Source organism: Aspergillus alliaceus (assembly GCF_009176365.1).
Source record: "Aspergillus alliaceus strain CBS 536.65 unplaced genomic scaffold BDW43scaffold_5, whole genome shotgun sequence".
NCBI lineage: Eukaryota > Fungi > Ascomycota > Eurotiomycetes > Eurotiales > Aspergillaceae > Aspergillus > Aspergillus alliaceus.
Window position 1 is genome coordinate 890,167 of NW_022474688.1, and position 11,357 is coordinate 901,523.

At 43.2% G+C, this 11,357-nt stretch overlaps 2 protein-coding genes across 2 annotated transcripts; one reads left to right on the top strand and one right to left on the bottom strand.

Moving 5' to 3' along the window:
- Positions 1–4,163: 4,163 nt before the first annotated feature.
- On the bottom strand, positions 4,164–4,641 carry BDW43DRAFT_264129 (uncharacterized protein). Its single transcript, XM_032040641.1, has one exon. The coding sequence runs from the start codon at positions 4,610–4,612 to the stop codon at positions 4,328–4,330; it is 285 nt and encodes a 94-aa protein (XP_031904597.1). The 5' UTR covers positions 4,613–4,641; the 3' UTR covers positions 4,164–4,327.
- A 1,284-nt stretch (positions 4,642–5,925) lies between these two features.
- BDW43DRAFT_264132 (uncharacterized protein) lies at positions 5,926–7,059 on the top strand. Its single transcript, XM_032040642.1, has one exon. The coding sequence runs from the start codon at positions 6,475–6,477 to the stop codon at positions 6,751–6,753; it is 279 nt and encodes a 92-aa protein (XP_031904598.1). The 5' UTR covers positions 5,926–6,474; the 3' UTR covers positions 6,754–7,059.
- Positions 7,060–11,357: the final 4,298 nt, after the last annotated feature.

Consider the following 11,357-nt stretch of genomic DNA (forward strand, 5'->3'; position numbering starts at 1 on the left):
CAGTAGATGAATGTAACTCTTCATATATACAAGAGGAATGGCAGGGGCACTTATATTGAGAGGATAAAAGGCCAATGGATGTATATGTTGAATATCGTTTGATTTTACTGGTCCCGAAACTGTCGTAGGAGAAAGAACCAGTTTGCAAGATATCGCGTCGGACAAGGGGCACCAAACCGGTTCTATTGTGGAACTTGTGGGGTTATACCTTTCTATATCCCTGTCGAAGGGCATGCAGTGGCGTGGACTTGCTCGGCATCTCTCCTGTACTTGTTGGACATATCTTTGAAGCGCTATAACACGGGAGTCCACCTGACTTGGTTATCTCAAGAACGCAGGAAGAGACAAACGTCTTCTCGATGTAAGGTGAGAGGGCAGCTCCTTCGTCTCGGCATTACCTCCTCCTGCGAGGACACGTCGACGATGATCACATTTCACGAGCCGTTGCCATGTGAGTGACATGGCAATCGGGCATACTCAGGAATGTAACATCAACGTAATCCCCGGCATGTGGGCAAAGGCCGAAAACGCCACCACAAGAGTCCGATTGTGTCGCACACAGGGGGAGAGAGAGATATTGGTCGGTATTACCGGCGCGTGACGATTGTTGGGTATACACACAGAAGGGTACGGTTGTGGTCGAGAGGAAGGGATACCGAAGGTGATATCATCGACTCAGGTATCAATTTAAATACATGGTCTATGACACGACGATCCAAATCTGAAGAATGCTGTTTGGGTCCGAACCCGATAGACTTATCGTTTCAAGCGGTCTACTTTTTTTAATTTTCCCTTTTATACCCCCTTGCATTCTTGAGAAATTTTTTTTACTCTAAATGTTTTCTTCTTCTTTTTCTTGATTTGGTTTGTTTTATTTTATTTTATTTTTATTTTTATTTTATTTTATTTTATTTTCTGGAAGTCCCACATCGCAAGGTCTCTGAGGTCCCAAAACCTCCATATACCCCATCGAGTTAGACAACTTTAGCGAATTGTAGATAGATTGAATATGTATATAGCTCGGTAAGATTCTCGCCAAGTACTGTAGCTTGTCTGAAAAATTCCCTACCTCCCCGCCGCCAAGGTTGTTATGTCCCCAGTAATTTAAGTTGGAATTTTCCCTCCATTGCTGCGCCTGCCTTGACATGCTAAATAGATCGTGTTGGATGAAGCCAGGGGTTAAAACAAACGAACTAACTATCAAGCGGCGAGCTCATAGTCAATGGCCCACTTAGCCGCGTTACATTTCCATTGTAACTCAACAGCTATGCAGACCCGCGTCTGATTTTAGTGGCAAGGTAAGCGCCAGCCGAAGACATCCGTTGTGTCCGGGACCACAATTAAACCCAGAGGAGATCATACTTACTAGACTAGTAGATGAACTAGTAAGTTTTATAGTGTAGTATTCGACGGAGTATCTGTCCCTGTCATAAACCAAATGTTGCTACCTAGGTATTCAGGAGTGTGAACACTATGACTATGCTATGCTCTGGATAGCTTCGCACCTCTTTACCCTTTTTTCTCTTTTTTGGTTCTTCCACGCCCCCATCATCATATGAAGTGTGGTTCTTCCCCATTCGGAGTACCTCTTCTCCTACCTATTAGGGCAAGACACTAGGATCGAAGGAAGAGTCCTCATACTACTAGTAGTACGGAGTAGGACAAAGCTAGTGGTTTTAGGTCTTGATTCCTTCCTGTTTCCGACATGGCTCAAACCCAGCCATTGCAATGAGGCTGGTGGATAAGATAAACAAGGAAGTTAGATATGAACAACAGTCGTTGATTCGAAGAAATTTCCGAAAAAGTAATACTAATTTATTCATACGCGCAGATGCCAGAGCCACGTTTTTGTGATAATCTGAAACTGATCTCTGGCAAGATGTGGGGGGATGAATCATTCTCTACGCAATTTTATGACATCGATTGCGACGGTTGCTGAGATAGAGTTTGACAAGGCGTTGAGAAATTCTATTATTAAGGGGGAAGTGATATCTTATGGTTCTGTGGAGTGAAGGGAGAGCAGGGGAGGGAAAAAAGGAAAAAAAGGGGGGCTGTCAACAAGCAAGCTAAGGTACTGTACCTGGTATAAGAAAAAAAGAAAAAATACCATAAGAAAAAGAAAAAATATCTGAAGCTAACTAACTATCTACTAGGCGACAAGCAAGGGGGGGTTGGTTTGAGTGCCTAGTCTAGACGATCCTAAAGAAAGATCTAGAAGCCAGTTCCTACCACGCGTTTAGTGTCACCGATGGAATCCGTGAAGGACATGGATTTTGCTTACAAATAAGATGGCGGAACCAATTGCAAATCTACCAAGGGGGGACAAATAATTCGAATTGAAGGATTACAAAAGTATGGATGGTGATAGAATCGCGGTTGAGAATATAATGACGATCAGGATCAACCGCGCGTCGTGACCTGGAATCCACTATGTGTCTGAATTGGTCCTTGTGCATGGACAACCTCCAAGGAAAAGCCAAGCATCTGAGCAGCTTAGCGGTCAATAATTAAATCGTGGCGAGCCACATGGCTATCGCGAAGGATGATATATCTAGTTGGTTATCCAATTAGCGTAAACGAAAAAGCGCCCGCCCAAACCCCAACTCAACAAAGAAATCATGATTTATTGATTGATATGCAATACCGTTCAGTATCATAGTCTGTAGAATTCCCCCGAATCTCGCAAGATCTCGGAGGGAACTTACAACAAACAAAAAAGGAAAGAAAAAAGGAGCCTAGAAAAGGCCATTGTTGATGATCAACAGTGACCAGAAGGATCACCTTGCATGACTGTTTATAACATATGACAAGACTTCTTGACCTCGACATTGGCTTAGAAATGTCACACAAAACAACACATGATACATGAGGCCGTAGGACAGACCATCCTGATGAATTTTTGTGGCCCCTTGTAAATCGGGAGACGCTGTGAAACCTCTAAGAGAGATAGCCATGTTACATGTATGTATGTACAGTTAGTGCGAGTTCCATCTGCAGGGCCGAAACCAAGGCATAGCAACCGAAAGAAAAAAGGCAGGAAGGAAATTAGACAGGTCAGAGACTTCAATCCTCCTGATGACGGGTTCAGAATCTACTGAACTGACAGCATGCAACTAAACACTTTCATATCTTCGATGCGTGGGGATTGACTGTAATAGTTCACGATTTACCTTGCGTCCATTGAGTCTGCTTTCTTCCATCTCATTGATGGAAAGTTCTTCCTTATGTCCTCCGAGGTAGCTTTTGTCCCTCTTCTCTACCGATCTAGTTATCTGGATGTGATGACTCCATCAGAAAGCTCGTACATATTATATAACTGTCGGAGATAGACTATCAGGAGTCAGTATATGTTCGACACTAACGATGGAGATATCTATCCAAGACAAAACACCAACAGTAGGTTACTGTAGAGCCATTGGGTCCTCCGACTAACCTGAGGTGGAAGCTACAGAAAGATATGAGAGTCCCCAAGTTGTTTTCTCTTCTCTTCTTTTCTTTTTTCCCCCTCCGCATTGATGCTTAACCAGACAAACGCTATCTGGAACTATTGCCATCGGTGGAGCCCTCGTCGGATTTGGGTCCATAACATGGGAGCGTCCGACCGATCGCTGCTATTGGAGTCACGGACACGAAAAGAAGGGGGAAGATTAGCATGATTCCTCTCCTCATTCGCCGGTGCCTTATGGATTTGATTTCCCGCAACCCACAGGGACAACTTGAGTAGTATCTTTCCTTTGGATCCCTATTTCTCTTTTGTGTTTACAATTTTTTTTCATCTGTAATCTCCAGAGCCATGAAACCCCCATTCCCGATTTTCGGCCGGGTCTGTGCCAAGCCGTGGTTACTCCTCCTATCATTGTTTTATTATGGTTGATATAATTACCAAATGAGTAGTTAAGGGAAATGGGCCTTCCGAGTGGATATGAGGGAAAGAGAGAAAGGGCTCTGTGCCCGAAGCGAGTTCTATCTATACCCTAAGGGAGTAAGAATGATGATGAAACCGGTCGCACCGATCATCGATCTGACGCCATGGCATTGGTAGTCCTTTTTCTATTATTATTATCGATATCTTAATTATTTCTCCTAGCTGTTATTAATCTATTTATTTCGAGATATTCTTATTTATTATTTTCCCCATGTTCGTTTTATTTTTTATTTTTCTTCTTTTTTATCTTTTTTATCTATTTTATATTTTCTGCCCTTTTTTTGAGTTCCCACCATAACCGAATCATATCACTACACGAGCCTGTGGCGCGGATGGACATAGCTAGTACATGCATGCTAGCAAAACTTGGAACCTATCAACGCTGGCGGGATGGCTTATCCACTACCAACTGCACGGCGACCGGAGCAGTGTGGATGGACTACTCCGGATGTCGGGTCCCTTAGTGCCTGTGGCCCCCTTGAAGGGGAAAAAAGGTCGACCAATGTTTCTATCCTCCGAACTGCTTCTATCCTGGAAATAGCAACAAAAGCAAAGGGAGGTGCCAGACCTAGTCTTAAAGTGGAGAGCAGAGAGAGAAAAAAAAGTCGAATCAAATAAAAATAAAATAATAATGGAACAACCAGTTGCAGATAATAGAATAGAATTCAACGTGGGATTGGTGGTCATTTCAACCAATAATAAGAGGCAAGTCTACAGGCATTTATGACGCCTAAGAAGGTACCTGATGAGGTGCCTGTCTGGTTGCTATGACCAGCACACAGTGTTCTGATAGGACTCCAAACACTCGCACATCCATCTTGGCTTCTTAGGGCGTTTACTATAACGAGCGGCCTGCGTTGGGAGATGCACAAGACCTGTATGCTTTGGTTTCCTGCATCCTTATTCCTACAATGTGATCCATAGCGACTCCGTTTCTCTTTGGCTTGTTCTTGTTTCCTTTTTGAGGAGGGAAGGAAGGGTTTTGATTCCCTAAACACCAACATCCATGCTATAACCCTCATGCACTGGGAAGATCTCTCTCTGCGCCCCCCCCCCCCCCTCCAAGTTGAATGCATGTTATCTAAATATTCTTTCGAATCATTCATTCTCTGAGGGAGCTTTAAAAACTGAAAATTACCATGATCTACTCTGTCTAGTACTAGTTGATACTAGTGTCGGTGCAAAGCACTCGTGTCCTGACGCCGCCCCCATTCTGGCCACTTTGGTTCGACATTCTTTGGGACGCGATGATCGCCTCTTTAGTTCAGGGTGACCCTGTCGACCAATGCGGCATTTCTGTTGGAGATGTCAGGACATAGCCACAAGGTATTTTTTCCTTAGTCTATTTTATTATAATTATTATTATCATTATTATTGATTATTTATATATTTTTCCATTTCTGAGCTGCCTAGCCCTGCCCCTCCCAAGGGACATTGACCCCCAGACTCTCTCTGACAATTCCCGTCCCGAGTCGTCATCCAATCATAAAGCTACTCGGCACCTGCCAGCGTCATCTATGGAGCCAAAAGGTATTTAAAAACAATCTATTATTCATATCTGTGAATTAGAGAGACCGTCTCGCTAGTCGTCCTCTCACTCCTGACCCGAATCTTCGGGTCGTAGGCGGCTAGGATGGTCGGGTCTAGATGTGTAATCGAGAGACTTTCCAAGATCTTAAGTTGAAAGAGAGAAAGGGGAGGGGGAAATTTGGTAGAATAATGTGGGGGACAAGATGCAAGATGTGAAAACCCCGTGAAAGAAATGGTGGTCCGAGGATACGAGGAGGGCGTGGATGACATTTTGTTCTTCCTTTGAACACGAAGGATAGAAAAGAACTGAACAAAAACCAATGCTGGCAAAATCCTCCCTCTTTGCTTTGAAAGCAGATTCTTGGTACAGAGTACGCCACAGCTAGAACCTTGCGTTTCCCCGCGGGATAGAAGTGAAAGCACCTTTGTATGCATCCCTATCAATTGGGTTTCGATTGTGGCGGAGTCCACCTGGAGGCGCTGGCATTGACTCTTGAAAGAGAGGTAACCCCTCTAATGACGGATAGGACAATCTCAATTCCTCTGTCAATAAGGAATACTATCTCCTTAGTAGCTTGTAGATCCTTTGTTCCTCGTTAAGCCAACCCTGTCCAAGGCCTCACAATCCCTGCTGAATACTGCAAATCTTGCATATGCCGTTCTCACTTGACCACAAGTCTATGCCAATAAACGAGGTGTTCCTTCCCCCTGGATTTTGCAGCTGCATGCAATATATCAAGACAGCGCCTTACGCCTCGCCTCTTCCGTTGGGTTGACAATCAACTCCTAATTAGGCAATCGGTCGGCCTGACTGATCCGTACGACGCCCCCAATACGAAGGACCACGCCTGGAGACACGACGGAGAATTCTCCGAGACCCAGAATGTGCTCGCTTGATATGTACTCGTTGCGCGATGGATCCTGTTTCGGAATCATCAATGTGACCAGGATGAGAGAGTCTCTCCTTTCATCGTGATTGACCCACATTCCTAGGCCAAACAGATTTGCTTAGATCTCAGATGCAGATCTTTCTGACCAAAAGAATCGCAACACGATCTAAGTATGTACTTCATCCTGCGTCTACACTATTTAGTATCTCTTCTCTTGACCTATCTTTCCCCCTCTCTTTCAATATTTCTTTACCTTTTCTTGAAACAGGAACCTCTTTTTTCTTTTTTTTTCTTTTTTTTTCAAAGACTGAATTAAGTTTTGACAAGCACGCGCCAACTGGGATCGTCTGCTGTTCGCCCACTTTGTCGGGACCTACCTACCAGTCCCGAGCCTCTCAAAGGGCCTGATTTTACTTTTTAGATTTTCGGTGGGCAAGCCGAGCTGAAAGAACCTTATTGACTCCATAATCTTACTACTAAGAATGCCCCGTTGCCGTCCTGAACGGCAATGAAACCTTTTAATTATATACCCGGAGCCTCTTCCATGGGTTTCATTCAATGTTTTCGATCGACTGAGGATCTCCCGCGAAGTTTTTTTAATATGAACCCCATGTCCCCATTTAGGGATGAACTTCCTCTCAGTAAACTCTGGATTGAACAAGGCATTATTATTTTTTATTATTCCTTAATTCAATATATGAATAAAGGGAGAAAGGTTCCTTTTATTTCTTTTCTCTCTCTCTCTTCTCTTCCGAGGAATCCTAGCGTAAAATGTAGATATCGATTGAGTGGCATAAGCTGTACAGTAACACATGGACCTAGGTATATAGCCCGTCTTGTTTGCTCCTTTTAGGCGCTTATATCTTTCTTAAACGTCTCCCTTTCTTTTCCTTTATTTCCGTTGCCCTCGGGAAAATGCACTTTGCATGGATCCTTTCGGTAATGCTGGGATCTAGAACTCGACTCTATATAAAGAAATTTAAACAATTTTCTTTTCAAAGAAGGAAAACAAAAAGCATATTCGTCGAGAAGATAGAAAGAGATTACGTCGATATTATTATCACTGATTTGTAAGTGATTGTCATAGCACATTTAGAATAGGATATCTTCGTTTTCCAGTTTCTCGGAAGGAATGGAAGGGATCTTTTCAGGAAGACACCGTCTCAACATTTTATTTTTCTACGAACGAAATGCGCTGATCTACTCTGTACCCCAAATCAGAGAAATGCAGGGTAGGGTTGGATCTTGCGCACAGTCCCCCTTTCTTCCAGACTTGTCTCCGCTGTGCCGGGCAATATGGTCGTAATGACTTCCCGTCTACTCGTCACAGACGCTCATTAGCGGTGTCATCCCGCCGCCGGTCCTTTGGAGGCTGACGAGGCCAATCCTCTGTGGACGCGGAAGTCGCCCAAAGGAATTGTCTGAGTGTTGATCCGGTATGGGCAGTATGTATGTCTTTGACTAGTATGTCCACAACACTAGGATAGATGCGGATGATGGCCTCCCAAGGCGTTCCGAACGACCATGTAGCTCTGAACTCCTACGCCCACCATCACTTTTATTCGCCGCCAGACCTCGGACCGTATTTGCCCGTTTGGGACAGCCACGAATTGCTCCCCAACCCCCTTCCTATCGCCATCTTTTCCAAAATCTCCCGACGATGGGAATTGGATTCTACCCGAAGTAGGGCGGCGTCATTCAACATCCAGCCAGCTACCTCGGGAGGAGGTACTAGTTCCTTAGTCAGTGTGCAGTGACCAGTTCCAGCTGACAGGATGGAGTCTAGTTTCCTCCAGACCCTCTTTTTTTTCTCCTCCCTTCCGTTGCCCATTGGCCGTATTGCACTATGCAATAATACTCATTCGTACGTATTCCTCCAGAGATCTGAGCCCTTGAGAATGAATGACCGTTAGTAAACGACTTCCGATACATGAGATTGATTCCCCTGCCCCCTCCCCTTTTGGTCCTCTCTTCCTCCCGTTGCGAACCTTGAAGTTTCGGATCCCCTTCATTCTTTCTCTTTTCTCTTCTCTTTTCTAGTCTTATATAAGGTTTTTTTTTGTGGAACCAAATCAGTAGAGGCCCAATTCACGTGAACTCGTTACGCTGCTGAAACATGGAGTGAGCGTTGACGTTTCATTCAATACACATGTTAGAGATATGACGACGGTTGATCAGTCCCCACGATGAGAATGGGTCAACCACTCTAGTGTGAGGCAATAGAGGCATGGCGTGGAATCCGTTATCCAGTCAAGATGCACCCCATAATTACTTATTAGTTAACATTGTAGTAGCCAAGGCCTGCCCGACGAGCGATGACCAGTGCACATCATCTTGTCCTCAACTTCTCGTCAGGGGCGGAGCCGTGGTTGGACGGCTGGGGATCCACCTGCAGCCAACCCCCCTCAATGTTCACGGGCCAGGCGCTGTCTCTTTTTCTTCTTTTTTTTGTCTTTTTGTTTCTTTCTAATTCCCTCGCGCTGTCTGGAGAAAAGAGGGGAATATCTAGTAGACAGAGGGATCGTGAGAGTGGATTGGGTTGAATGTATTGTATGTGTGTATGTATGTACATAGCCATAAATACCTTCTGATATACGGTCAGACTCCTGCGCAGAGTCGAGAAAAATAAATCATAAAATTAAAAAGTGAAAGTAAAAGAGGGACCAGAAGAAGTCTATACAGATTAACCATAATAATAATAAGATTAAGAATCCAGATAGGTCCTGTATAGTTCGATCTACTCTTCATTTATTTTTTACTATCTGTAAGGTGCGTAAAGGTTAAATAGATAAATGGTTCTATAGTGAATAATTCAATCAATTCTAGGGAAAGATACAAATCTTGAATGATATCACCTAAGTAGAACCATATGAAAGCAAAATCCAAAAAAGGAATTCATAATATAATTCATTCACTGTTGTTATTTTAAAATTTTTTATTTATTTATTTATTATTATTGTTGTTGTTGTTTTGTTTTATTTTCCCCACGAGAAGTCCTCTCTGTTTCGTAGTTCAACACACGTATACACACATACACACAGCCCCCTCCTTCGCAACTTTTCCCCAACCGAAATCCCTCCCCCCAATCCCAAGGGCTTAACCGTCCAGCTCCACCCCATTTTGTACCCCTGGGCATCCATGGCACTGGAGTCTGACTATTACCAGACTAGCTATTGCTATGTACCACAACCTCGAACCACAACCTCGTCTAGTCTACTGCTTGACCTTCTCCGGTACTACTAAGATAGTTGCCCGCTACTATTACCTGACTAGATTGAATTAGTTCCTTACTGTGACTGGTTACCCTAATTTGTTTAGTTCGAGTTTAGTGAGGATCAACTGTTCAAGAGAAGTACATACTTTACAAACGTATATACTTACTTCTATCTTGTCTGGTCTGTCTAGTCGACTATACATACTAGACAGACATCCCGACAGGATTCTCTCCGAGAACACATTTCACTGACTTACTGTATGCATCTACCTGCTTTAACGCTATCCCCGTAATCTGTTAGGGTCACAATCTTCATCGACCATTATTTTAGCCCAATGTTCCCCCCCTTCTTCCGGCAACTCTCGCACATACCTCCCACTCTTTCTCCCATTCATGAGTTTATTCCCAACTTAGAACTACTAAACGCGAAAAAAACGACCGTCTCTCCTGCGGTCAATTTAATCTCCTTTCTATTATTACATTTACATCCCTCCTCGTTTCGGTAAACTAAAATATCTTATTTGTATATTTTATCCCTTCTTTTCTTTTATATTTTTTTTTTAAAGAAATAACAATTCAAAGGAAGAGAAGAAAAAAATTCAGCTTTCCCCTTTTCTTTATCTGACTTGTGCCCGGACGCAGTCTAACAGCAAGTTGAGCTCCGGTCAATTTCCACTGGCACCCCCTCTTTTTGCGGTTTCCCCTCCTTTTTTCCTCCAGATACAGTCAAGGACTTGGAGAGTGGTTACTAATTGAGTCATACATTTCTGTCTCGTGAACCTCTCTTCCAACAAGAAGAAAGGGAAAGAATAAAAAAAAAAGAAGAGAAAAGAAAAGGAACAGACAGAAAGAACGGCATCAAGAAGTAATAGTGGACGTCATTACCTGACTACTAACCTTCCCCAAACTAAGGTTACCAGCAAACCAGCAGTGAAACGGGGTACCTGCTTCTGCCATCCCCGCGGATTTTGGATTCTTCAGAGTAAGTCAAGTTTATCTTTCTCTCCCCTGTTGGTTTCCATTTAATTTATTATTATACTGGTTATTATTTCTTATTCGATCATTTGAAGTATGGAGGTTGTTGATGCCTTTTCTTTTTCTTTTTTTTTTTTTTTTTTTTTTTTTTTTTTTTTTTGTACCTTTTTGTTTTTTTTTTTTTTTTTTTTTTTTTTTTTTTTTTTTTTTTTTTTTTTAAACCTGATTATTTCCAACGCGCGATGAAACTGGTAAGATGTCACCATTCGTGCACCATTTCTTTTTTATTTTAATTCTCTCCGATGAGATTATTCTCCATGCGATGATGATGCTACGATTTATTTTGGTTTGTTTTATGTCAGTCAGTTATGAAAGTTGTGACGTGCCCCAGTTTCCTTCCTTTCTTTCTCTCTCTTTTTTCTTTTTTTTTTTTTACTTTTCCTTAAAAAAAGAAAAAAGAAGAAAAACCATCCGAAAGTTGCCTCCAAACTTTGGAGCTTTCCCTTGGGAGTGATGGATCCGCGATGGCCTCATGGAGGAAGATCCACCTGTTGTGTTGCGGATTTGCCTGCTCCTTGGGATCGCTAGTTGCACCCCCACCCCACCCATTCTCATTTTCTGCCTCCTGCTCGGGCCTACGATTTTTGGGTCGCCCCGCCCGCTCAACGCCGGTCACTCTTCACGGTCTGGGTTGTCTTGTCAGTGAGTCTGTGTCTCGCTCCTCCCTGTAAATCCACACTATGCCCGGCTCTGGTCTAGTTTGACTTGCTTTCCGCCCATTCATCGGCATCCAATGCACTACTTTTTTCTTTTTCTTTTTCTT